This window comes from Panthera tigris, chromosome E1 (genome assembly GCF_018350195.1).
Source record: "Panthera tigris isolate Pti1 chromosome E1, P.tigris_Pti1_mat1.1, whole genome shotgun sequence".
Taxonomy (NCBI): domain Eukaryota; kingdom Metazoa; phylum Chordata; class Mammalia; order Carnivora; family Felidae; genus Panthera; species Panthera tigris.
This window is the reverse complement of record NC_056673.1, coordinates 1705652-1729655: the sequence shown is the minus strand read 5'-3', so window position 1 is coordinate 1729655 and position 24004 is coordinate 1705652. Positions and strand designations below refer to the sequence as shown.

Sequence of the window (24004 nt, the reverse complement as noted above, 5' to 3'; positions counted from 1 at the left end):
CCACGCCCCCTGCCTCCTCCAGGGGGGCAGCCCCTCACCACTGCGAGCGCTGGTGTCAGCTCAAAACCTAAGTTTCCCTGGAGCTGCCCCCGTGCCTGGGGCCTCCGAGGAGCCAAGGCGGGGCCTCCTGCTCCGCTCAGGTCCGAGGCACGGATGGGAGTGGGGCTGGTGATGTGCCCTCCTTAGTGGGTTGTACCGAGTGGTCTCAGTGAAGCCTCCCACTCCTAAGCTAGAACACAGGCAAACGGAACCCACTTCCCCCCTGCTTCTCTCGACTCTGCCCTTTCCCCAGCGCGCTGAGCCGGGCTTTCTCTCCTCTGGGGTCGCCAGCCCAGCCAGGGCTTGCAGCCTGGACAATGGGAGTGCAAGCTGAGCCTTTCTGGCTCCAGACCCCCTTCTCCAGATGGCGCCAGCTTGAAAACCTGACCGCGCTCCTCTCCTGCCTGGAATGCCCCCCTGGATACATCAATCTTGAGCTTGGCCGTCAAGGGCTTCTATGCGCCGACCCAGCCAACCTCTTGCAACAGGCGCCTCGCCACCTGTGTTCCAGCTGTTGCAGACCTCCAGATCACCGGCTCTGCAGCATTCTCCCTCTGAGCCTCTGCTCTCCTGCCGGCCAGGAGCGCTGCCCCATCCAGCCCGAGTACCGCTAGCACAGGCCTCTCTCCCAGGCTGGGCCAGATGCCCCGCTGTTCACCAGCTCTACCTGCGTTACCCCGCGACGGTCTGTTGCTCTCCTCCCTTTACCGCCTGCTCGCGGGCCATCCTCCCTGCTGGACTTGGAACCTCCTAAGGACAAGCTCCAGGCTCCCAGTGTCTCAGAGTGGCCGCCACGGCCAGGCCAGCAGGTGCCCGGAGAGGGTAAGGCGAGAGGCAGAACTGGGAGGGCCCGGCGGGGGCGCCAGACCGCCGAGCCCCACCTCTTCTCCGGACGAGGCTCTGCCAAGGAGACGGTTCCCACCTGCTGCCTGCCTGTCCCCCAGCCTGGCTCAGGAGCCTTCGGGGCCTCAGGCTGCCCAGCCTTCCTTCCAGTTGACCTTCCAGTGCCCTTTTATGCCCCAGGATGTTTTTAGGCTCCTTGAGGCCCCGCCTGGGAATCTTTCTTCTAAAGAAAACGGGGAGAGTAGTCACTCTCCGCAAGGTAGGGCTCAGATCAGGATTCTAGCTAACACACCCCATCTCCTCAAGCCTCCAGGCTTTGGGGGCCCCAGCTCCACGCTGAGTTCTTTCAATCACCCTCTTCCCACAGGTCAGCCTTCCCCACTGACTCCTCGTTCCCTCCTCTTTGGGCTGCAGTAAGAGCCAGGGGAGCCCGGAGGCTTTTCCTAGGAATCACATGAGGTGATTCTGACATCCTCGGACTGACTCCAGTGGCTGGCAGGACCCGCGCTTTCATTTTCCTTACCTGCTGTGACGACAACGCTGTTTTGCACGGCGGCGTTTGCCCCTTCTTTTAACAACTTTGCTTAGAAACTCCGGTTTTTGTTTCCCAGGGACCTCCCCTCGTCCGTCCGGCTTCCTCCCCTCCGCCCCCCTCACAACTATCCAGATCTGGGGTGGTGTCATCAATCCAATTTATTGATCACGTCCTCAGTGAGGTGGAGGGTCACGTCCTCCCACTGCAGACCTTGTGACCGTCCCAACGGCTTCTGCCGTCTCCTGTCCCCTCAGCTCTGCCTTGGTTTACCCACTGAGAAGGCGGGTCCTCTGCTGTCCTACACGCCCTGAAACTAACACCCAAGAGGAGACCGGAAATCCTCAGGGAGTTTCCCAGCTCCCTCTGAGGCACAGCCAGGGGCAGAGATGTCACGAGGATCGGGACAGGGAGGGCGAGGTGACGCAGGGGTAGGACAGACCAAAGTCCTTTACCGCAAAGGAGAGGACCAGACCGTGGAGGAAAAATAAATACAGGGGCCCAGGGCAGCGGAGTCCAGGCCCCCGGGGGCACACTGACTGTGGGGGCAGCGGGTGAGGGGAGCCCTGGCACACCGGCTCCGGGCCCCTTGCCTGCCTCAGCCACTGAGAAAGAGACGCTTGTAGGCCTTGTTCATCTGCTCCAAGAAGATGAAGGTGAGGACGGTGTGGGGGCCCAGGCGGGCGTAGTAGGGCGTGAAACCCTTCCACAGGCTGAAGAAGCCCTCGTAGCGGACAACCTTCACCAGCACGTCCTAAACGGGCAGGCAGGCAGGGTTAAGGCCTGGCTTCTAGGGCTGCGTCCCTCTTCCCCACCGCCGTCACCACCCTCCAGCCTGAGCCCCAGCCCAGCTTCCTCACCAGCCCGTTCTTGTATTCTGGCTTCCCGTCAATCATTCTCATGTTCTGGATCCTGGAGAGGAGGAAGCAGGGGCTTGAGAGACATAAAGCGGGCCCTCCTATCCCCCTCCGGGACCGGGCCTGCACGCTCACCGGGTCTTGGCGATGTCCACGGGCATGGAGGCGGCAGTGGTGACCAAGCCACTGATCATGCTGGCGCAGAAATGGCACAGGATGTTGTCGGAGAAGTAGCCTGGGGGAGGCAGAGTGGGGTGCCAGTCAGCTCAGAGCTGGCCCAGGCCAGGCCAGGGGCCAAGAGCCCGGCTCTGGGTCTCACCTGAGTCCAGTAAGAACTGCTTGGACTGGGAGTAGGAGGCGAGCTGGGCCGCGTTGACCACGACAGCACGAGCCATGGTAGGGATGCAGCCCTGTGGAGAGGAGGGGGCGGTGTGTGTCAGAAATGGCGGGGACGTGACCCCCACCCCCCCACCCCAGCCTCCGGCCCCTTCACTCACCCTCCACAGTGTGGGCACGCCCTCCTCCCGGGCGATTCGAATCAGGGCATTAAACACGTTTTTGTAGCCCCGGCGCTGGTCAGGCGGAAGCCTGGTGGGAAGACAGGAAGGGGTCGAGCTCAGGATAGAACCTCCCCCCCCCCCCCCCCACAGGAGCAAAGAAAGGGAGGCCAGAACACATCAATGCTCAGCTCCAGACCAACGATAAGAAACCAGTCCTCTGACTTTAGATTCCAGGAAATGGAGCTAGGGTGCCGCCTGACCTGGAACTCACCGGCCGTCGGCGGTCATGCGGATGAGAGCCACTTCAGCTGGTGTTCCCACAAAGGCACCAGTTGCACCGGCCGTCATGCCAATCAGGGCCTTCAGCAGAAAGCCAGGGGGTGTACCGTCAGCCCCAGTGAGGCGCTCAAACAGCACCGTGTAGATGCCAAGGCGGGTGGTGGTGTAGGTGGCCTGGCGCAGCAGGCCAGCTGACAGCCTGGGGAGCGAAGGAGTCAGTGCATCAGGCCAAGGGCCAGGAGCTGCCAGCCCATACCCTGCCCCCTCTCCTGTGGCCCCAGTACCCGGTGTAAATGCCCCGCAGCCCTTCTGCCCTCAGGATGCTGGTGAGGGCATGGAAGCTGGTTTTGTACTCTCGTGTCTTGGCTCCTTCCCCGCTCAGCTGCATCCGGTTCTTCACCAGATCCAGCGGTTGCACAAAAACTGTGGCTCCCATCCTGGAGGAAGGCAGAGGCAGAGTCAAGGGCCACGTGTCTCGGACCTACCAATGCCCACTGGAACCTGGCAACAAGGGATCACAAAGTGCAAAGCCTTTCACGTGATTAACTAAGCGTTCAGGAGACTAGTGGGTATGTGCGTAAGCTTCTACTCGGACCGAGAACAATAGATCTGAAAAGTCCAGGGATCCAACGAGGACCGTGCAATGAAAGTGCTCCGTGCAGTTCCAAGGGGGTCAAGTGGTGACCTGGAACTGGAAGCAGTACGACCCCGAGGGAAAGGAGGTGGGCATTCACGACCTGGAACTTCATGTAGCGCGACAGGAGCCATGCAATGACCTGGAACCCCACACAACCCGGGAAAGCCGAGCAATGACCCAGTACGCAGACCAGCAGGGGTCCTGCAGTGGGTGAAGAGGGCCTGACGGCCCATCAAGGACCTCACAATACGCCGGGGGCCGCGCTGACCCCGAGCCGGCTCCGTTCGCCGCAACAGACCCAAAGATGAACCGGGCCCGGTTCCTTGCACCCGTCCCTTCCTCCTCCCGTCCCATCCCTGGGGCCAGAGCTTACCCGGCCAGGCCCCCAAACAGGAACTTGACGGACTTGGGGGAGGTGCGGGGCTTTCCATCCATCCCGCCGGCCCCGGGACTCGCCGTCGCCGCCATCGCCACTCAATGGCCCCCAGCTCCGGGTCCTGCGCGCGCGCGCGGCCCCACTCGCGCCCAAGGTGACACCGCGCGCGCAACAGGGCCGAGGGCGCGCGCGCACGCCCCTCCGGCTCTCGGGTCCAGCTCCAGCTGGAAGCCGGCGCAGGCGCAGGCGCAGGCGCGCGGCGCAAAGGAGACCGGGAGGAGGGCGGGGCCGAAGGCGGGGCTTCGAGGCGGGGTGCGGGAAGGGGTGTGGCTGGTTTAGGAAGCCATCGCTGAGACGCAGTTTTCACCGAATTGGACTCGCGGGAAAAAGTCAGGAGATCTCGCGAGACAAAGTGACCTCGGGAAGCCAGATTTGGGGGAGGGGGGGAGGGAGGAAGTGTCTCTCGCGATAGACACGGCAAGCACACAGCTCGTGGAAGGGAAGGTGTGGTGAGGACTCTCGCGAGACCTGAAGGCACCGCAGCCGCCGCGGCGGCCGGAGTGGAGAGGTTTGTAAAGCGGGCAGCTCCAAAATCCCGGGCATTGAAGGGGAAGCGATTAGGTTTTCTGGGGTTTCGATGCTCCCTGCATCTGCAGAGGCACTCCCTCCACCTCTAACCTTTCTTTCGACGGCCTTTTAGGACCGGAAGTCCTTCCTCCCGAGCACCCAGTGCTGGAGGCGGCCTGACTTCTTTCCCGGAAGCCCTGCTCCAGCAGCTGGGAAGACAGCCCACCTGTCCGGAAGTCCCGCCTCCTCGAGCGCCCCCACCCAGAAGTTTTTCTGTCACCTATGTTTGCCTTGGTCTCCCTTCCCGAGCTTGTCCCTGTACCCGAGTAGGATACGTTTAGTGCCTCCTTCCCCGCCCTCACCGAACGGGTTGGCTGCCCCACTCCCGGACCCGGGGTTCCTTCCCCGCGCCCCCATGTAGCTGGGAAGCGGGGCCTGGGGGCGGTTGGACCCCTGGGATCCTGAAGGAGAGGCGGAGAGGGCGCGCACCTCCGCTGCTGCTCCTGCTACCGGGACGCGGCCTCTCCTGCCGCTCCCCTCCCGCTGCCATGCACCCCGCGGCCTTCCCGCTTCCTGTGGTTGTGGCTGCCGTGCTCTGGGGAGCGACCCCCACCCGCGGGCTCATTCGAGCGGTGAGTCCGGGGGCTGGCGGGGGAAGGGTACTGGGGGGCGGGGCTGCAGGCTCAGGGGCAACGTGGACTCTTTCGTGCGCAGACTTCGGACCACAATGCCAGCATGGACTTTGCAGACCTGCCAGCGCTCTTTGGGGCTGCCCTGAGCCAAGAGGGACTTCAGGTGACTTCCTTCCCTTTTGTCTGTTTCCCTGCATCCTCTCTTCTGGGTGGGGGTGGAGGAGCCTTGCCCTTGCGTGAAGCTGGAGGTGGGAGAGGAGGCAGGTTAAGAGCTCAGTGCAGGAGCACATCTAGCGTGGAATTCAGAATCTGGAGGGAGAAGACCAAGTCGGCTCCTGGAACTCTGAGCCCTGTGATGGACACGGAGATAGATAAGAGGCGGGGCGAAGTGGTGCTTATCAGTAGCGTCTTCGGGGCCACTTGTAGGTTTTATGGGGTTGGGCGAAGTCGTTGTATGTCTCTGCACCTTTGGTTTGTTTCGCTGTAAAATGGGGTAAGAGATGTTTTCCCAAGGTTATTGTGAGAATGAAGTTAGATAAGGAGTTTTGGGGTATTTCACGAAGGCTGCCGTGCGGCAAGAATTTCTTTGGGCCAGTCGTTTGTAAGATGGGTAGTTGAATAATTGAAAGCAGAAAAACAAAGTCTAAGTGTGGGACTTTTAAAGGGTCTGACTGCTTTAGATAACAGTTTGGCTAAATTGGACGGCATCCTACCTAGCAGACGGGACTCAGAAGAGGTGTACAAAAACAAAAGGCTTTTTTATAGGCAAGAAGAGGCAGAACAAGTAAGTTAGGCTAGCAGTAAAGGTGATTGTGGCAGGATACTTTTCTTAAAGGGAGGGCAGGGGTCCATCCCACAGAGGACCTCAGTCGTTCTGACCAAGTGATTCCAGATCGACCGGTTAAGATTCCATTCTCGTGGGGAGGCTTGAAATTGTAATTCAGTCAGGTGTCAAGTTTGGCGATGTGGGGCCCAGCACAAGTGATTCGATTTGGGGATTTTTTTTTTTTTTTAACAGAGGGGAGTATGTTCTGTAGGAGTTTGTGCTGCAGAAGGAGATGTGAAGTGGAGCTTGAGCGAAAGGGACGTGGATGAGTGGAGAATTGGTTTATAATGTGGGAGCCTGGAAGGTGGCAGGGTTTGAATCAGCGCAGAGTGTGGGGCGTAAGCCCATCCGGTGCAGGGAGAGAGGTGGTGGGAGGTCTGGTCACGAGATGCTGTTTGATGTACCTGACTCGGGCGGGGCGCCCCCACCCCACAAACGAAAAGCGAGGGGCAGAGTATGTGCAGCACGGGGGAGCCAGTGTGCTTGGTGGGCCCTTGTGGGGAGCGGACCCCAAGCAGGTGAAATCCAACTGCTGTTTGCTTCCCTTCCCCAGGGCTTCCTTGTGGAGGCTCACCCGGCCAATGCCTGCAGCCCCATTGCCCCACCGCCCCCAGCCCCGGTCAACGGGTCAGTCTTTATTGCACTGCTTCGAAGATTCGACTGCAACTTTGACCTCAAGGTTGCTGAATGTGGAGTGGGGGGCTGGGAAGCGGAGGGTGACCAAAGGCGCCGGGAGTGGAGGGAGGCGAGGGCCGCGACGGTCCCTTACACCCCATCCCGTGCCTTGTCTCCCTAGGTCCTCAATGCTCAGAAGGCGGGGTACGGTGCAGCTGTGGTGCACAACGTGAACTCCAACGAGCTTCTGAACATGGTGTGGAACAGCGGTGAGGTCGGGGGTGTGGACGGCCGGGCTGAGGCTGAGATGGCGGGGGCGCTCAGAGCTTGGAGGAAACGAGTCAGTCCTTTGGGCGGGATGGAGCGAAAGGGCCACCGCGTTAGCAGTGTTAGGGGATGCGAGGGGAGGACCGGGTCCCCGGGGTGACGCACTGATCCCTGCAGAGGAAATCCAGCAGCAGATCTGGATCCCGTCTGTGTTTATCGGGGAGAGGAGCTCCGAGTACCTGCGCACCCTCTTCGTCTACGAGAAGGGGTAGGACGTGCCCTCCTTCCCGCTGCCGCCGTCTTTCCACGCCACCCCGGAGGCCAGGCCCCGGGGCCCTTCATCCGCTGCCTCTGGACTTTCTTCTCACGCCTTCCCCGTCTGTGGGCCTCACCCAGCACCACCCTGTGCCTCTTCCTTGTCTTTCCCGCTCCTCTGATACCGGTCTTCCTTTCTCAGGGCTCGGGTGCTGCTGGTCCCAGACAACAGCTTCCCTTTGGGCTACTACCTCATCCCTTTTACAGGGATCGTGGGGCTGCTGGTTTTGGCCATGGGAGCAGTGATGGTGAGTAGCCCCGGGGAGTGCGGTGGGAGGGCTGGAGGCCTCTAAGCCAGACGGGATCTAGGTCGGGAGGTGGCGGTGGTTTGTGCTGGGTTGGCCCAGTCTTGCTCCCTAAAGTGGATCCGTCCGCTCCCCCCCCCCCCCCAGATAGTCCGTTGTGTCCAGCACCGGAAACGGCTCCAGCGGAATCGACTGACCAAAGAGCAGCTGAAACAGATTCCCACGCATGACTATCAGAAGGGTGAGGGGCACAAGGGGGAGACGGGGCCTTTCTCCCAGATGGTTCCAAAGGAGTTTGAGCTCAGGAGACCAGGGGCAGAGATGCCACCCTTCCTTCGCCCTATCCACACGGCCGGTGAGGACAGGACGGGAATAGGGCAGGCGGTGGAAGGCACGGGTGATCAAGTGGAAGAGTTGGGGGACGAGTGGGGGACCGACCTTGCCTGTAGGGGAGGTGGAGAGAGCAGAGACGCGGCAGGAGTGGGGAGGAACTGGGCCGAGGAAGACACAGGTGAGGGGGGCTGGGTCTCTGGGTCCTGGAGCCGCCAGTGCCCATATAAGGTTGTAGTCAGAGCCCTGCCCCCCACTCCGCTCCTCCCCCTAAGAAACCCACTTCCCTTCTTACCTCTGCTTCTCTTTGCTCCTCCCTTCGAACCCGATTCCTCGTGCCCTCCTGTGGCCTCACCCTGCCCTTTCTCAGCTCTTTTTCTGGCTCAGGGTGGCTCAGCGGGAGGACTCCCTTCCTCCCTGCAGGAGACCAGTATGACGTCTGTGCCATCTGCCTGGACGAGTATGAGGATGGGGACAGGCTGAGGGTGCTCCCCTGTGCTCATGGTGAGGCCTCCACTCCCTGTGCCCGGGGCCCCCAGGCCTCCCCACAGGCGCGGTGCCTCACCCCTACCCCCACTCCCCACCCCCCCCCCCCACCCCGCCTCTTGCAGCCTACCACAGCCGCTGTGTGGACCCCTGGCTCACCCAGACCCGGAAGACCTGCCCCATCTGCAAGCAGCCTGTCCATCGGGGTCCAGGGGACGAGGAACAGGAGGACGAAACTCAGGGGCCAGAGGGTGATGAAGAAGGGGAGCCAGGGGACCAGCCTGTCTCCGAACGGACCCCACTTCTGGGCTCCAGCCCCACACCTCCCACCTCCTTTGGCTCCCTGGCTCCAACCCCTCTGGCCTTCCCTGGATCTCCAGCAGATCCCCTGCCCACTCCCTCCTCTTCAGCGGCCGTGCTGGTCTAATAATCCCCTTGCCCACCCCCCCCACAGACCTATTTGCACAGCCCCTTTTCCTCCCTCCGGTTTTCCGGATTGAGGGACAGGGGACATTTCCACCCCAGGTTTCTCCCTTGCCCAACCCCATCCTTTTGAAGGGGTTGAGGGTGTAGAGGGACTGGGTCTTCATTTTCGGGGTTAATAAAAGTTTTTGTGAACGGAGGAAGAGTGAGCTCATTCTCACATAGGTGAACTCCTTATCCTTGGGGGTAATTGCCCCCCTTTTTTTTGCCATAAAGGGGCAGGGGAGTGCCTGGAGAATAACCTGTAGCCATGGGGACAGCCCCAGCAGGCGTTTACTGTGACTCAGAGAGGGGGAGCCCCACCCACACTAGGATGACTCAACTGGCCCTGCCTTGCCCGCAGGCCTGGACCCATTCTCTGGGACGGACTGGCTCTTTTCCATTATCTCCCAGTCCAGCTAGGAAGTGCCACTGTGGAAGGGCTGGGCCACCTGACCAGGTAGGCTAGAGGCAGGTGCTCAGGCCTGGCCCAGGCGCAAGGAAGCTCAAATTTCTAGACTCAACCCCCTTCTAACCCAAAGCCGAGATAAAGGGGGTTGTAATGCCCTCAACCCCCTTCTAACCCAAAGCCAAAATAAAGGAGGCAGGTCATGGGGACGGTCCATCCTGACACCCAGGCCAAACCACACAGCACCTGGTTAGTAGAATCTTTTTTATTCAGAAAAAAAAAAAAAAAACCCAAAAAACAAAAAAGTTTTCCAACCACACACAGGAGGGGTACAGGGAGGGGGAGGTGTCCACCCAGCCCCAGCCCCCAGCCCATGTGGTTTTGGCAGCAACAAGGGGTGTGGGGTAATGGCCCAAAAAATAAAAATGGTGTACGTGTGTGTATGGGAAGGAGAGGGGTGCAAAAGCAGTGGGGGGTGGTGGGGGGGAGGGGTGGACGAGGTCAGTACTGGGAACGCCGCAGGTGGGAGGCCATTTCATAACATTTCTTGTTGATCATCCCGCCGTGGACACCTTCTTTGCCCATCAGCAGGACTAGCGCTGGAGGAAAGAGAAAGGAGGCTAGGACCCAGGTGTCCCGATTCCACCCCCGGCCAGCTGTTCAGCAGCTGTCCAGCCCTGGGGGCTGTAACCCAACCTCCTCTTTCCCACCCCCCCCCCCCTTACACACAGGCAGGCTGTCAGTCACCCTGAAACAATAGGGCTTTTCAGGAGGGGGAAATCAAGCTTAAAGCTGGAGAGGAACAAGCTAAAATTTAGGGGCCAAAAGCCTGCATACCGCGGACTCTGGTTCAGGCTACAAATAACCAGGGTTGGGCCTGCCGCCTCCAGGTTTTAACAAAAGAATTCAAAAGACCCAGTTTAAGTGCCAACTTCTGACCACCAGTCTACCTCTTCCAAGAAAACGGAGTTTTTCCTCTGAAAGTCTCAGGGCAGGAAGGAACTGAAGAGGTAACACAGTTCCACTCTTTATATTACAAGATGAGGAACCGAGACACAACCGGAGGAAGTATCCGGCGTCCCAGCATCCAGCAGGCTGTTAGGATCCCTTTGTACTGGGGGGAACCACACAGAAAAAGAACCCAGAAGACTACCGGGAGGTGCACTGGGGATCTTGGAGCAGGAGAGATGAAGAGAAACTCACTCTTGGCAGTCATGGTGACAGTGATGTTGAAGGTGGGAGCTCCCCCGGTGCTCTTGGTACGGAGATCCATGGTAAATTCCCCGTCCTGCAGCAGCGAGTCCCGGATAACAGAGCATTTCTGGCCCCCAAGTGTCAGCCCGTTCACGAAAAAACTTGACCGGTCTTTGCCAACCAGGACACCAACCTCAGCTGGCTGGAAGGGGAACGAAGCGCCCATCAAAGTTAGTACACCGAGGTTCCCACCCTCTTCTCCAAGGACCCACCTGCCCCCGACTTCTAGGGGGAAGCGAGAACCCCTCCCCCACCCCGGAGCGAGGAGGACAGGTTACCTGCTTTGTGCACATTTAAGAAATTTGAAAAACCCTTAAAAGGGCTGTTCAAAGTTCGTGCACAAAAAGATCATGGTCCTCAAACCCAGAAAACGGTCCTAGGAAGGGACTACATATTCCTCTGGAAATTTCGATCTCATTTAATAGGCAAAGCAAATCCAGGAAATAAAGGGGGCCAAAATCCAGGGAAAGGAGTGGAGTGGAATGGAATGGGGAGCCTTTGGATGCACAGAACTCTCCTTCAGGAAAAGCAGAAGCTCAGAGGGGAAGGGAGGGGGCGGGCGAAGCAGGAGAAGCAACTTTGCCCTTATTTGGTCAAAGGTTCTGCAGGAGTTGTTAGGGGCCCGGACGCCTGGGTCTCCAAGTGACTTAGGGTAGGTCCAGGTATCTGTGCCCCAAGATGAGGAAGCAGAGCCCTGGGGGCCTTCCGGGAAAGTTGGAAAACTTCTGAAGGGGGCCCAGGGCTACACCCGCAAACCCAGCCCTCGGGTCCACTACCCCAGGGAACCTTTCTCCCCCCTCCCCCTAACCCCCCAAACCCCCACATCCGGTCCCCTCCCGCCCGGAAATCCCCTCCCCCCCCTCCCGAACTTCCGCTCCCCCTCCCCACTTCCGGGCAGTGTGGACAGGGGAGGTGGTGATGGGGACAGCAGGAGTCATCCCTCGTTCCTCAGCTCACGCTGCCCTACAACTTCCCACAAAGTTCCCCCGCTCCGGGCCCCGCCGGATGGCGGGAAGGGAGGGCGAGGGGACTTCCGGGACGGGCCTCCCAGGAATGCGGGGCACGGCGTGCCGACCCGTGGGGGGGGGGGGGGGGGGCGTGTGGCGGCCTCGCCCTCTCTAACGGAGCCGGGAGGGCGGGGAGCCCCGGGGACCGGCGTGCGACCCAGGCCACGCGCCCGGGGCTCCCTCCCGCGGCGGGAGGAACAAAGGTGGCGGGGCGAGAGCCGGCCGCCGGAAGCGGGGCCGGGGGTCCCCAGGCGCCTGGCCGGTCCCCGGCCCCGGCGGAGCCCGCCCCGCCCTAGACGAGGCGGAAGTGGGCCTCGGCACCGGGCGGCGCGCCCCTCCCCGCCCTGTGCCCCGGATGTAACGCCCCGTCGCGGGGAGCGGGGCGGCGGGAGGCACGGGCGCCGCCGCCCCGGGGCGTAGGGCTCGGGGGGCAGCGGAGGACCCGCTCACGTGCAACCGCCATCCGCGCCGTGTCCGGGGCCAGGACCCGGTGGCGGCCCTGCGCCGTCCTCCCCGGACCGCGCCCGCCCCCACCCCAGTCCCTCCCTCCGGGTCCGGGCCGGCCGGTGCCCCGGGGCGCGCGGGCGTCGCACTACCGTGATGTTGACGAAGGTTTTCCCGGGGACGGCGGCCCAGACGGAGGGCGAGTCCTTGTAGCCCACGATGGCCGCGTCCTGACAGGTCCCGTCCGCCATGAGGTTGTCGATGTAGGCGTTCCACCCGGCCATGGCGCTGCTGCTGGGGCTGCTCTGGGCGCTGCTGCTGGGGCCGCGGGCTGGGCTCGGGGGCCTCGGGCTGGCGGGCGGGGGGAGGTGGAGAGCTCGGGGCACGCGCTGCCGTCCGGACCGCGGCTCTGCTAGCTGTGCAGCAGCCCTCGCACCGCCACTTCCTGCTCCTCCCCCCCCCCCCTAGATTTTTATTTGCAAAGGGCGGCAGGGGCGGGGCCTGCTCCCCGTTCCCTCCCTCCCCCTCTCGCCTGCCCAGAGACCGAACTTTGCAAATGCAATTTTAAAAATCCCTCCCCCTATTGCAAAATTTGCAGAGTTGGGTGGAAAGCTATGTAAAAGGATGGGTGGGGGGGGGCGGTGGGCGGTGGCAGGGGAAGGTTAGGGTCCGGGCTCGCTCCACTTCGCCTGGAATATAAATCGGACTTTGGTGTCGGGGAAGGGAGTGAGCCCGAGGGAGGAGGGAAAGTGAAAGGAGGAATTGGCGAGCTGCGAATTGGGCGCAACGAAGAGGGTGCGGGGCGCTCAGGGTTAAACGGAACGGCTCCCCCTTCCCCCACCTCCGCCGGAGGGCAGGAGCGGCGGCGGCGGCGCGTGCGCCCGCGCCTGCGCGGGGCCGGGCCGGGCCGGGCCGGGCCGGGCCGGGCCGGGCGGGAGGGCGCGGGGCGGTTGGAGCCAGCGGCCGGCTGCGCGGGCGCGCGGGGAAGCGGGCGGCGGGACCCCCCGCGGAGGCGGGCGGGCCGGGGACGCGTGTCCCGCCGACCGGAGGGGGCGGCGGCGCCGCTGCTCCGCTCGGCTATAGGCAGCTAAGGCGCGCGGGAGCCAAGAGGGATGTGACAAATACCCAGGCCGTTTTCGGAGCTGAAGGCATCCCCGCGGGGACACCCGTGTCTCTAGCATCAGCCCGAGTGGCACAAGCCGAGCTCCCGGGGGTGACCCTCCGCGGGGTCAGCTCCGGTCCCAGGCCTCACCCCCACTCCCCGGGCTCCCCGGCGGAGCACTTCGCGCCCCCGGCCGCGCCCCTCGACCCGGCGCCGCCGAGGTCATCGCGCGCGGGACGGAGGGGCGGGACTACTTTTCAGAGCGGAAGAATACCAAGAGGCCTCACGCTTTGCAACTTTTTCAGTCAGGGGAAAGTCCCTTCCCGTTTGGGCCCCTTGGGTTTTTTTCTTCTTTTCGGTAAAACTTCGGCTGAGAACTTGAGCGCGGCGAGCGCACCGGGCGCCGGGCGCGGAGCGGTGGGCAGGGCCCCGCGGCGCCTCAGGTGGGGCAGCCCCGCGCGCGCCGGGCGCCGAGGGGCAGGGCCGCTTCCGGTGCTGGGGGAGGGGCGTCCCGCTGGTCCTCCCAGGCCTGGGGCGCGCGACCCCGCGCGGCCGCCCCGAGCTCCCGGCACCGACGCCCCCCGAGCCCGTTCCTCGACAGCCGCGCGGCTGAGTCACCGGGACGCTCGGGCGGGGCCGGCGCTCGGGCACGTGGCGGCGCTCCCCGCCCGCCGGCTCCCGACCTCTGCCCCGCCGCACCCCCGACCCCGGGCCGGAAAAATCCCGGGAGGGCGCGGCCGGGGGTGGGGGGAGGGGCGGGTGCGCGCCCCGGCAGACACCCACCTCCCCGCAGGGGCCACCCGTCCTCCCGCCATTCATTTTGTGCACTCCCGGTTAACATCATTCACTGGCGGGCGGGGGCCGCGCCCCGAAGCGCCCGAGGTCGGCCGGGAGAGAGGCTCCCCGTCTGCCAGTCTCCACGCTGGGCGACAAGTGCTGTCCCAGCGCTATCAGTAGGGAGCCGCGCCAACTCTTGGGGGCCCGTCTAAATTCGTCTCCCCGCCCCCTCCCCCCCCCCCCTCGCCCGCCCGGAGCGGGGAGGGTGGGGTGCGGCCGAGAGAGGTCGCGATGAGGACCCTGAGAGGTGAGACTCTCTCGCCTTCCGAGTGGGGGGTTTACACCTCAAAGCTTGCCCACGCCCCCGGCCCCTTCTTCGACCGACGGCAGAGGCGACCGGGCGCCTGCCAAGTGAGCTGAGCATGTGTGGATGTCAATCCTGCAGCCCCTCTTCCAGGCCCCCTCCCCAGCCCTGCAGGGCTCAGGTTACCCTTGGCCTTTGCTAAAGGGCACTGGTTCCTCTTTAACCTTTGCAAAATGGTACGGTAATCCCGGGGAGGGGGAGACCCCCGATCTGAAGGCCCTCCCAAGCCCCTCCCCGGGGCTGGAATTCAAAGCAGGGGTTTGTGTTGAGGGATACAGAGGAAGGAGGGGTCGTCATTGACCTTTGGGAAGGGGGCAGGTGCCCAGGGCCTTCTGATTTAGGCTGTAGTGGGCACTTGGCTGGCAGCCCGGTGCGGAGGGGGGAGGACGAAGAGGGAGAGAGGGGCGGGGCTGGCCGGGGCACAGGGTGGCTCGGGGATAAATGCCCGGCCTGAGAGGGGGTGAGCTGACACTGTCCCAGCTGCCATCCAGACTCGGAGCTCACCCCAGACCCCCAGCGGAGACATCTCAGGTCTGGCGAATCTTGCAGTCCCAGACGATGGGGGGGTAGTGAAGGGGGAGGGGGGTGCTGGTTTGAGAAAGGGGGGGCTGTGTCAGGCGTGTCTTCCTCCTGGGACCCCCCCCCCCACCCCGTGCTGGAGAAAGCTTTGATTGGAAGGGTTGGAGCGCACAGGTTGGGGGTGCCCAGGACCAGGGACTGACGACACCCTGAAGGCTGTGAAGAGAGGCAGGTGGAGGTGGATTGCAAAGGGGAGGGGGAGTTGGGGCCAGGTGGGGAATTTGGGGTCCCCGCGGATTTTGGAGGTGCGGGAAGATGCGAACCAGAACAGCAGAAGAGGGTCTGAGGGCCAGCGGGGCCAGGGAGAGCGCAGCGCTCGAGCAGAAGGCTGAGGGAGCAGGCGTCAGTGCAGCTTTGCGGGGACGGGGGTCCAGGCTGCCTACAATCCAAGCAGTTCTAGGAGGGGCCCCTGGATTCCCAGGTTGGCGGTGGAATAGGAGCTGCCCTGAGTGGGGGAGGGGGCTGCGCCAGCCTCTTCCTCTGTGACCTTTTTGTGGGGTATTTTTAGCTCCAGCACCTGCCTTCTTGGGGTGGGGAAGACTCTTAAAGGGCAAGGGATTTCGGGCTCCTTAAGGGAGATCAACTGTCCACACTAAGTTACACCTCCTGTCCTGCAGCCATGGCCATGCAGAAAATCTTTGCCCGGGAAATCCTGGACTCCAGGGGCAACCCCACCGTAGAGGTGGACCTGCACACAGCCAAGGGTAACACAGGCCTCAGCGGGCTCTGCCCACCCCACCCCACCCCTCCCCGGTCCCGCTCCACATCCTCTCCTTTCTGTGGGATCCCCTCCCCCAGGACTTCTTCCCAGGCCTTGTCTCCCAGAGAAGCGGGAACCTCCCCCTGCACTGCCCCCTGCCCCTGGGCTCAGAGAGGACGCCTCGGCCCCTTGGGTGCGGCTGGGACCCCGCGTGACCTTCCCATTCAACCCGCCCAGGTCGATTCCGAGCAGCTGTGCCCAGCGGAGCTTCTACGGGCATCTATGAAGCCCTGGAACTGAGAGACGGGGACAAATCCCGCTACCTGGGGAAAGGTGAGGGCGGCCCATGTCTGGAGGCGCCTGTTATGGGCGGTGGTTTCAGGACTGGGTGCGCAACGCCCTTGGGGTGGGGGTGGGGGTGAGGGGGCTAGGGCACTGGAACCCTCAGGAAGAGGCCTGCTGGCATCGGAGATCTGAACCCCCTCCTCCGGCCTGTCTAGGGGTCCTGAAGGCCGTGGAACACATCAACAAGACCCTAGGCCCCGCTCTGCTGGAAAAGGCAAGAGGGCTCCTGCTTCCCACCGCGCACCCCCCCCCCAGCTGCCTCTCCCTAAGCCACCCCTGCTTGGGAGGTGTGAGGGGCCCTGGTTGGCCAGCCGTCCTGTCCTGTCCACCCTAAATGCCCACACTGCCTCCCGCATGTGACCTGTGTTCTCCCCTCTCTGACCTCTCCTTCCAGAAACTAAGCGTTGTGGATCAAGAAAAAGTTGACAAATTTATGATCGAGCTGGATGGGACTGAAAATAAGTGTGAGTGAAGCTCCAGGGGGAGGGAAGGGATGTGGGGGGATGGGAGAGACCCCAGAACTGAGGTCCGGTTAGGTGATCTCTGTGTCCCACATTTCGGGGCACATCGTGGCTGGATGGATCTTTATTCACCGCACAGGCATTTCCTGACGCCTGCCCTCTGCCGGGCCCGGCGGGCCGTGGACACGGCTGTGAGGCTGACACATTGCCCTGGGGTGGGGGCTCCCAGAGCACCTTGGGCGGCTGGGGAGAGATCTGTTAACGAGCTCTTGATGCCCAGTGGTGTGGGGTTCCAGATTCTTCCTGGGGCGACGCCAGACGCTGGGGGAGAAGCTCTCACTGTCTCTTTGTGCCTGCCTCCTCTAGCCAAGTTTGGGGCCAATGCCATCCTGGGCATATCGCTGGCTGTGTGCAAGGCCGGCGCGGCCGAGAAGGGGGTCCCGCTCTACCGGCACATCGCAGACCTCGCCGGGAACCCGGACTTGGTCCTCCCCGTGCCTGTGAGTGCAGCTGCCCTCGCCGGATGCCACAGTGGCTGAGCCGCCCCGCCCAGGGAGGGGGGCACCAGCTGCCCCTGGAAAGGCTACCTTCCAGACCCAGCTCCAAAGAAACGGTTTCCTGCGGTGGAACGTCTCCAGCCGCGGCCCAGCCCCTCCCTCTTTCCCACAATCCAAGCCTTCCCTTAAGCCTCTGCTGCCTTCCCTTGGCACAACCCTGTGCCTTTGCATTCCAGTGCCAGACTCAGCGAGAGCGACAGCGTCTAGTCCCAGCCCAGGCCCCCGGAGCAGATCAAGTGCTTCTTCGTGGCGAGGGTCTCGGCATTTCTTTCTGTCTCCCCTGATCCTTATTAAACCCAATTTCCTGTTGCTAGAAACCCTTTGAGTTTTATCTCGCTAATAACGTTGCCACTTATCGTTAATTAACGGGGCAGCTCTGGAGACGAGCCGCTAGGTTCCTGCCTGTTCACCGGCTGTGTGGTCTCAGGCGAGAGTGTGTCACCGCTCTCTGCCTCGGTCTCCCCATCTGTGAAATGGGGATGATCACAGTGCCTAGTTGATAGGGCTGCCGTGAGCACGAACTGAGCTCACAGAACACGGGGAGCACCGGCTGTGGTAACCACCACGTCAGCGTCACTACCCGGCCCAAAGCGGCCGCACGCTGAGAACGCTGCGTTCCGCTTCTGTGATTTTCAGTGCGAGGTCCTGCAGGTAAGCAGGTGGTATCCCTGTCTTACCGCAACAAGGAAAGAGACCTTGAGGAGCGAAAGTACTCCCCCCCTAGAGCACTCAGCTGGTGACCAGGAGAGCCAGGATTCCACCTGGACCCTCCCCATTCCTTCTAGATCCCTCCCAGCCCCTGGCCCGGGTCTGAGCTCCCCCTCCCCCTCCCCCTCCCAGGCCTTCAATGTGATCAACGGGGGCTCCCACGCCGGGAACAAGCTGGCCATGCAGGAGTTCATGATCCTGCCCGTGGGAGCCAGCTCCTTCAAGGAGGCCATGCGCATTGGCGCCGAGGTCTACCACCACCTCAAGGGGGTCATCAAGGCCAAGTACGGGAAGGATGCCACCAACGTGGGCGACGAGGGCGGCTTCGCACCCAACATCCTGGAGAATAATGAAGGTCGGTGTGAGCTCTGAGGGGCAGGACCCTGCGTCCCCACAGTGGAGGGGGCCGCAGAGACAGGGCGCCCTGGAGCCTCAGGCGCCCTCTTGCCCCTCCCCCAGCCCTGGAGCTGCTGAAGACGGCCATCCAGGCAGCTGGCTACCCCGACAAGGTGGTGATAGGCATGGACGTGGCGGCGTCTGAGTTCTACCGCAACGGGAAGTACGATCTCGACTTCAAGTCTCCCGATGACCCCGCGCGGCACATCACTGGGGAGAAGCTGGGGGAGCTGTACAAGAATTTCATCAAGAACTATCCTGGTGAGACCCCCACGCGTCCTGTGGCTCCTGCCCAAGCCCCTGGCTGTCCTGAGCCCCGTCGAAATCCCCATCCCAACTCTTCTGACCTTCACCCCGGTTCTTCTCCCATCCCCTTCCAGTGGTCTCCATCGAGGACCCCTTTGACCAGGATGACTGGGCCACCTGGACCTCATTCCTCTCGGGGGTTAACATCCAGATCGTGGGGGATGACCTCACGGTCACCAACCCCAAGAGGATCGCCCAGGCTGTTGAGAAGAAGGCCTGCAACTGCCTGCTGCTGAAGGTCAACCAGATTGGCTCCGTGACCGAGTCCATCCAGGCGTGAGTGCCTCCTGGCCCCGGGGGGCCGCGGCCTTCCTCCGCCCCAGCTCTGCTTGGCCAGCCACGTCCGCCTTCCCTGGTTCCCGCCCCGTCCCCACCCTCCTGACCCCGGAGCGCTGCCCAGGTGACCCCTCCGTGTCCTGCCCCCACTCCTTCCTCCTAGATCCCGCCTTCCTTCCCACCAGCACGTCCAGGGCCCAGACTCGGAATCTAGAGTCGCCCCTTCTCTGCTCCTTCCCCAAGAACTTAGTCATTCCCCTCCCTGCGAAGGGCCTCCTCCCCCAAATGGAAGGGAGAAGCCCCACCGGCCCTTGGCTTTCCCTCTGGGGCCCCGGTCAGTTGGCCTTATCGAGCATGCTCTCTGCCCAGCTGCAAACTGGCCCAGTCCAACGGCTGGGGGGTGATGGTGAGCCACCGCTCCGGGGAGACCGAGGACACGTTCATCGCTGACCTCGTGGTGGGGCTCTGCACGGGACAGGTACTCACGACTCCCAAACGTCTGACCCAAGTTTCCTGGGGGCCCTGGGTTCCCATCCCTGGGTTGGACTGCCACCACGGGAAGCTCCCTCCGGGCCAGGCCGGATCTGGCTTCTCTAGCCTCACACGGTCCTCCAAATTCCCTTTTCTTCCTCAGATCAAGACTGGTGCCCCCTGCCGCTCAGAGCGCCTGGCCAAGTACAACCAGCTCATGAGGTATGGGGGTGCAGTGGGCGCAGGGGGCCTGGACGAGGGGAGCCGAGGGCCGTTGGGCAGGAAGGCACAGCCCTGACTTCACCTGCCTTCTAGGATCGAGGAGGCCCTTGGGAACAAGGCCGTCTTTGCCGGACGCAAGTTCCGTAACCCGAAGGCCAAGTGAGAAGCTGGAGGCTCTGAGACCCCACAAGACACCATGGGACAGACCTAGGCCCACAAGCCCCTCCCTGGGAAATAAACGCTGGTGCCAACATAGACACGGTGTGGTCCTTGTGGCGTGTGAGCAGGTGCGGGTCTCTGAGCGGACAGGCGGGGCGGGAAGGGAAGACGCATCACCCGCAGGGACCAGAGGGCAGGAGAGGGGGTGGGGTCACACTTTGGAAGGAGGCTGGGGAAGGGGGTGCCGTGTAGGCAGCCAGAGGGGCACTGAAGGCACGTGGAACCGGTTCGGGAAGGGAGGGGGGCGGGGCCGAGGCGTGACCCACCCGAGGGGCAGCTGCGTGGGAGTGAGAGTGTGAAAACTGCAGGGAGCGTGGGCAGATCCTACCTCTTCGGGACCCCCTCCCCCCCCTCCCCCCCTGCCCTGAGAGCACCAGTATCTGGCCATCCTCGGTCTACACAAACAGCAGTCATACTAATCAACCTAAAATTCCCTTCCTCCCCAGAACCCCCCTTTCCCTGTTCAGACAAACCAAGACATTGGGTCAAACAGTGTTTACTGAGTGTAGAGTAATCCCAGCCCCATGGGGAAGAAAATTCCGAGGAGAAAGGAGAATAATACACGTTAAATACCCACCTGTGCATTCACACTCGCACAGCCACGCGCAAGCACACACACCCCACTCGAGGGTCTGAGCTCGGACGGTGACAAGTCACATACCCGCCTCCCCGGCCCGGTGCCCGCGGACGGGAGGCGGTGCGGAGGTGGGGCTCCAGGATGGGTTCTAATAGCAGCAGCCTGTCCCCCTGTCCCCGGCCCGCCCCGGTTGCTGGGGCGCCTAGGACGTCGGTGGCAGCTCTTCCCCGCTCTGCCGCAGCCGCTTCTTGGCCCGGATCTCGTTCATGGCCTCTTCGATGGAGCGCGTGTCCCTCTTGTTGGCCACGGGCACTGCGGGGCGAGGAGGGTGGGAGCCCCGTGATCACAGCCTCTCCCCTGCCTGCCGTCCGGCGCTCCCCCCCTCCCTTCTGCCATCCCCAGCCCCGCCGGGCCTCACCACAGCCATAGGTCTTGTTGGCCTGTAGCATGTGGGCCGCGTCCTTGGCCGCCCCCTTGCCGATGAGGTGGCTGTACTTGTCTTTGTAGTCGCTGGCGGGGCTCACCACCACGGGGCCCTGCTGGGCTGCCTCCTCCTCCTGCCGCTGGGCCAGCTCCTGGGGGTGCAGAGGGAGGCCCGCGCTCAGGGGGCCTGACTCGGGGTGCTGGGCCGCAGGCTCCAGGGCCTGCCCCTCGCGGCTCACCTTCAGCTTGCGCTTCTCCTCAGCTTTCTGGGGGTCCCACTCCTCGCCGCGACGGTAGGACTCCAGCTCTTCATCTGAGGGCGCGAACTCCTGGGGACAGGGGAATGCCGGGGTCAAGGGTCCACAGGCATCCCAGGCCTCTCCCCCGGAGGGGGGGGCGGACACAGGCCGAAGACGAGACAGGGGAGCGCGGAGCTCGGGCCTTTCACCTTCTTGAAGATCATGACGTAGCGACACTCATCATCTTCCCCAAAGGAGAAGGACGTCAGGCCAGCCACCTCCACCACATCGTGTCTGGGAAGGGAGGGCGGAGGGGAGAGTGTGCGGCACCGTGGTGGTGGGGGGTGGCGGGGAGAGGGGCCGCACCCCCTTCTCACGGGTCCCCGCTGGCCCTTCCCCGCCCAGCCGCCCAGGCCGGGGACACTCACAGGATGCTCCTCTCGATCTTGTTCATCGGCTGAAACTTTTTCTTGGTCTGCTGGCTGTCTTGGATGAAATCGGACACCTCTTTCTCCATCTTGGGAGAAGGAGAAGGACAGCATGGGAGGGCCGCTCCGCCCCAGCATCCCTCGCCCTAGCCGGGCCATCGGGCCATCGCCTCCCCACGCCTTTCCCAGCTTCCACGCCACTGGCTTCCAGGCTCCTCCCCGGAGACATTTGGGGAAACCTGAGTCCTCCACCTTCCAAGTCTAACTTATCCGAGGTCCTCCCTGAAGCTGCCTGTGACATCTCCAGCTGTCCTCACCCTTTTACGAAACTCCACTTTCTGTTGTTTTTCTTGTTCCTGTAGCTTCTTCAGGCGGGCAGCCTGCTCTGGGGGCAGAAAGGGCAGTGTGAGGCCAGGGGCGGAGGCACGGGCGGGGAGAGTCCGTCAGGCTGCCAAGGGGACCCGGGCCCGCTGGGAGAGCGGGAGGACTGCTGCCAAGCGTCGGTTCGTACGCTCTCTGTACGTGGCGCTGTGCTAGGTCCCGTGGCACAGACGGACCAAGCTTTGCCCTGCAAGAGCCCGCCGTGCAGCAGGAACAGCAAGGTCCCGTTTCCCAACCCCGCTGGGGAATCCGATTAGCATTTATTTCATGCCCACGGCACACGAGGAACCGGGAGACAGCTGGGGAGGTCAGGAGAGTGGATTCGGGCCTGGCCTTCGAGAGCTTCCTGTCACGGCGTCTACGCAAGAAAGGGGAAATTATTTAACTTCCTATATTTTGTGACACCCCCACTTCTCACTTCTACGGACAGGATGACGCTGGAGGGACAGGCCCCCTCCTCCTCTGGGAGCGCAGGCATCCAAGTCCAAGGTGAGCTGTGAAGGAGCTCCCCCAGCTCAGGTCTCAGCGCCCCCGCCCCTTTCTGGCCACCTCAAATCCCTCACACCCTTGATTCCACTTCCTTGGACCAAATCCCCCGCAGCTGTCCCGAGCCGCCTCCCGCTGGCCTGGCCACCCCAGGCCTTTGCACCTGTGGCTCCTTCTGCTTCGAGTGCTTCTCCTCCTCTTGCACACCGAGACCCACCATGAGTCACAGTTGCCGCTTCCTCTGGGCCCAAAGCACATTTGGTTCAGACAGCCACTAGAGCAGGTGCTGAGAACCCACATAATGTAACTTTGTATTTGTCTCTCCAGCCAGACTCTGGGCTGCTGGAGGGCAGGCGCCCTGCTCACCTCCCATCCCGTTAGTCTCCGTGGCCCCAGGGCCTGATAGCTCAGGCTAGGCGTTCTTTCTCTCATCCCGGGAAGGGGGGGGGGGGGGGCTTTGCCATCAGTGCATCTTATCTTGACCACTGACAGCTCTCTAACGGGTCCCTCTGCATCTGAGGAAGTGGCGTAAGATTAAGGTTAAGAATGTTGGCCAAGGGGCGCCTGAGGGGTCAGTAGGTTAGGTGCCCGACTTCGGCTCAGGTCATGATCTCGAGGTTGGTGGGTTCGAGCCTTGAGTTGGGTTCTGTGCTGACAGCTCAGAGCCTGGAGCCTACTTCAGATTCTGTCTCCCTCTCTCTCTGCCCCTCTGCCGCTCATGCTCTCTCTCTCAAAAATAAACGTTAAAAAACCAAAAAATGTTGGCAAAAAAAAAAATCGAGTAGGCTTAACTCCAGTTTAAAGCCAGGTTTAAAGCCCTACCACTTAGTAACCCTGTGACCTCAAGCGAGGACCTAACACTATGCACTTCAGCTTCCTGGTCCACCAACTGCCGCTGGTGAGCCCCGCCTAGGCAGTCAGGGAGAGCACGAATTCCAGTGTCCAGTTCGCACACGTCCCCGATCTCCTCCGAGCTCTGTCCGCTCACCGGGTCAGGGCCCCTGGGTCATTGCCCTCGTGACAATTATTTTGCAAGGTGGCTACCAAACTGCGGGGTGATCATTTCCTGCGCGCTCGGGGCTGCGCGATCCGCGACGGTACCCCGGGATCCCGGCCCCCGCGCGGGGGAGCCCGCCCGCAGGGAGCCGCTCGGGGGCAGGAGCGTCCCTGTCCCTCCAGTCACTAGCGCGATCCGCCGGCAGGCAGCCGGGGGCTGGGAGGCTGACCTCGAGGGAGGGGCGGCGGGGACGCGGCAGGGAAGGTGCTCGGGGAAGGGGCGCAGGGCACCCGAAGGACCCGGCCGCCAATAGGAGGCGCTGGGGGCGGGGCGGGCCCGAGGAAGGTGGGACAAGACTTCGTGGGCAGAGCTCTAAGTGGAGCTGGCCAATAGAGGCGAAGGGGTGGCGGACGGGCGTGCCCTGGACCCAATCGGAATGCGGCTGGGGGTTGCCAGGACTCGCGGGCCGGACACGCCCCCCACCCCCCACCCCCCCACCCCCGACCCGCGGGCGGGGCGAGGCGGGAGGGCGGGCGAGGCACGCCCAGGGGCTGGAGGCAGCCAGCCAATCAGAGCACGACAGCGGCGGACGGGCGGGCTCGCCGGCGAATTGGAAACAAGGACTGCGGAAGGCCAGTAGGGAAGAGGCGGGAGGCGGCGCTGGGCTTGAGGTAGCCAATCACCGCTCGCTAACAAGAGCGGGCGGGCCGGCAGCCCTTTTAGGGACTCTGGGGGTCTCCGTAGGGGCCTGTGAGGGGGTCTTTCAAGGTTGAGGCGGCGGCAGCGTCCGAAGCGGGGGAGAGTGTGGTCCTGAAAACCGGGCGAAGAAAGGCGGTTGCGGATTTGGGGTCCTCACCTCGGGCCTTGCGCCGAGACTCCTGGTCCCCGAGGCTGGGTGGCTTCTCCATGGAGCTCAGGATGGAGCCCAGTAGGTCCGCCATCTTGGGAGTGACTGAGAAGGGGCGGCGCGTCTTAAAGGGAAGGGCGAAATGCCTTTAAGGCCGGAAACACGTCGGAGGCGGAGAGCCCCGCGCCGGCCGCGCCCCGCCCGCTGTCCCCCGCCGCCGA

General features: G+C 63.0%; 5 protein-coding genes across 12 annotated transcripts; 2 read left to right on the top strand and 3 right to left on the bottom strand.

The window, feature by feature from the left end:
* Positions 1–1557: 1557 nt before the first annotated feature.
* SLC25A11 (solute carrier family 25 member 11) lies at positions 1558–4309 on the bottom strand. The gene is made up of 8 exons (XM_042965805.1): positions 4061–4309; positions 3335–3487; positions 3043–3249; positions 2769–2859; positions 2591–2681; positions 2407–2506; positions 2275–2326; positions 1558–2168 (listed from the first exon to the last, which is right to left on the bottom strand). The coding sequence occupies exons 1-8, from the start codon at positions 4153–4155 to the stop codon at positions 2013–2015; spliced, it is 945 nt and encodes a 314-aa protein (XP_042821739.1). The 5' UTR covers positions 4156–4309; the 3' UTR covers positions 1558–2012.
* A 108-nt stretch (positions 4310–4417) lies between these two features.
* RNF167 (ring finger protein 167) lies at positions 4418–8968 on the top strand. 4 transcript variants are annotated; one of them, XM_042965801.1, is made up of 11 exons: positions 4418–4631; positions 4764–5262; positions 5345–5425; positions 6281–6286; positions 6642–6767; positions 6885–6972; positions 7148–7238; positions 7428–7533; positions 7678–7771; positions 8248–8364; positions 8472–8968. In XM_042965801.1, the coding sequence occupies exons 2-11, from the start codon at positions 5179–5181 to the stop codon at positions 8771–8773; spliced, it is 1095 nt and encodes a 364-aa protein (XP_042821735.1). In that variant the 5' UTR covers positions 4418–4631; positions 4764–5178; the 3' UTR covers positions 8774–8968. The 4 variants fall into 4 exon arrangements, with proteins under 4 accessions (XP_042821735.1, XP_042821737.1, XP_042821736.1 ...); XM_042965803.1 differs by having other exon boundaries at positions 4421–4631; positions 8284–8364; XM_042965802.1 differs by lacking the exon at positions 6281–6286 and having other exon boundaries at positions 4421–4631.
* A 740-nt stretch (positions 8969–9708) lies between these two features.
* Positions 9709–12352, bottom strand: PFN1 (profilin 1). Its single transcript, XM_042965806.1, has 3 exons — positions 12075–12352; positions 10421–10613; positions 9709–9816 (listed from the first exon to the last, which is right to left on the bottom strand). Exons 1-3 carry the CDS (start codon positions 12204–12206, stop codon positions 9719–9721), a joined length of 423 nt encoding a protein of 140 aa, XP_042821740.1. The 5' UTR covers positions 12207–12352; the 3' UTR covers positions 9709–9718.
* A 281-nt stretch (positions 12353–12633) lies between these two features.
* Positions 12634–19441, top strand: ENO3 (enolase 3). 5 transcript variants are annotated; one of them, XM_042965800.1, is made up of 12 exons: positions 12634–12717; positions 15362–15448; positions 15682–15777; positions 15945–16003; positions 16184–16253; positions 16617–16750; positions 17648–17870; positions 17975–18172; positions 18292–18493; positions 18863–18971; positions 19128–19186; positions 19280–19441. In XM_042965800.1, exons 2-12 carry the CDS (start codon positions 15364–15366, stop codon positions 19347–19349), a joined length of 1305 nt encoding a protein of 434 aa, XP_042821734.1. In that variant the 5' UTR covers positions 12634–12717; positions 15362–15363; the 3' UTR covers positions 19350–19441. The 5 variants fall into 5 exon arrangements, with proteins under 5 accessions (XP_042821734.1, XP_042821731.1, XP_042821730.1 ...); XM_042965797.1 differs by lacking the exon at positions 12634–12717 and adding an exon at positions 12971–13467; XM_042965796.1 differs by lacking the exon at positions 12634–12717 and adding an exon at positions 13811–14108.
* A 611-nt stretch (positions 19442–20052) lies between these two features.
* Positions 20053–23941, bottom strand: SPAG7 (sperm associated antigen 7). The gene is made up of 7 exons (XM_042965887.1): positions 23793–23941; positions 21390–21457; positions 21073–21161; positions 20854–20938; positions 20645–20734; positions 20401–20557; positions 20053–20294 (listed from the first exon to the last, which is right to left on the bottom strand). The coding sequence occupies exons 1-7, from the start codon at positions 23875–23877 to the stop codon at positions 20185–20187; spliced, it is 684 nt and encodes a 227-aa protein (XP_042821821.1). The 5' UTR covers positions 23878–23941; the 3' UTR covers positions 20053–20184.
* Between the last annotated feature and the right edge of the window lie 63 nt (positions 23942–24004).

Excerpts from the sequence above, each read along its gene's own strand:
- SLC25A11 (XM_042965805.1), bottom strand. The coding sequence starts at position 4,155 with ATGGCGGCGACGGCGAGTCCCGGGGCCGGCGGGATGGATGGAAAGCCC. Across the intron at positions 2,860-3,042 it reads CGCATGACCGCCGACGGCCG|GCTTCCGCCTGACCAGCGCC; the intron begins GTGAGTTCCAGG and ends TCTTCCCACCAG. Across the intron at positions 2,682-2,768 it reads GCGTGCCCACACTGTGGAGG|GGCTGCATCCCTACCATGGC; the intron begins GTGAGTGAAGGG and ends TCCTCTCCACAG.
- RNF167 (XM_042965801.1), top strand. The coding sequence starts at position 5,179 with ATGCACCCCGCGGCCTTCCCGCTTCCTGTGGTTGTGGCTGCCGTGCTC. Across the intron at positions 5,263-5,344 it reads CCCGCGGGCTCATTCGAGCG|ACTTCGGACCACAATGCCAG; the intron begins GTGAGTCCGGGG and ends TTTCGTGCGCAG. Across the intron at positions 7,534-7,677 it reads TGGCCATGGGAGCAGTGATG|ATAGTCCGTTGTGTCCAGCA; the intron begins GTGAGTAGCCCC and ends CCCCCCCCCCAG.
- PFN1 (XM_042965806.1), bottom strand. The coding sequence starts at position 12,206 with ATGGCCGGGTGGAACGCCTACATCGACAACCTCATGGCGGACGGGACC. Across the intron at positions 10,614-12,074 it reads AAACCTTCGTCAACATCACG|CCAGCTGAGGTTGGTGTCCT; the intron begins GTAGTGCGACGC and ends TTCCCCTTCCAG. Across the intron at positions 9,817-10,420 it reads TGTCACCATGACTGCCAAGA|CGCTAGTCCTGCTGATGGGC; the intron begins GTGAGTTTCTCT and ends TCTTTCCTCCAG.
- ENO3 (XM_042965796.1), top strand. Across the intron at positions 16,254-16,616 it reads GGATGGGACTGAAAATAAGT|CCAAGTTTGGGGCCAATGCC; the intron begins GTGAGTGAAGCT and ends TGCCTCCTCTAG. Across the intron at positions 18,494-18,862 it reads GTGACCGAGTCCATCCAGGC|CTGCAAACTGGCCCAGTCCA; the intron begins GTGAGTGCCTCC and ends CTCTCTGCCCAG.
- SPAG7 (XM_042965887.1), bottom strand. The coding sequence starts at position 23,877 with ATGGCGGACCTACTGGGCTCCATCCTGAGCTCCATGGAGAAGCCACCC. Across the intron at positions 20,939-21,072 it reads AAGATCGAGAGGAGCATCCT|ACACGATGTGGTGGAGGTGG; the intron begins GTGAGTGTCCCC and ends CTCCCTTCCCAG. Across the intron at positions 20,735-20,853 it reads ACGTCATGATCTTCAAGAAG|GAGTTCGCGCCCTCAGATGA; the intron begins GTGAAAGGCCCG and ends CCCTGTCCCCAG.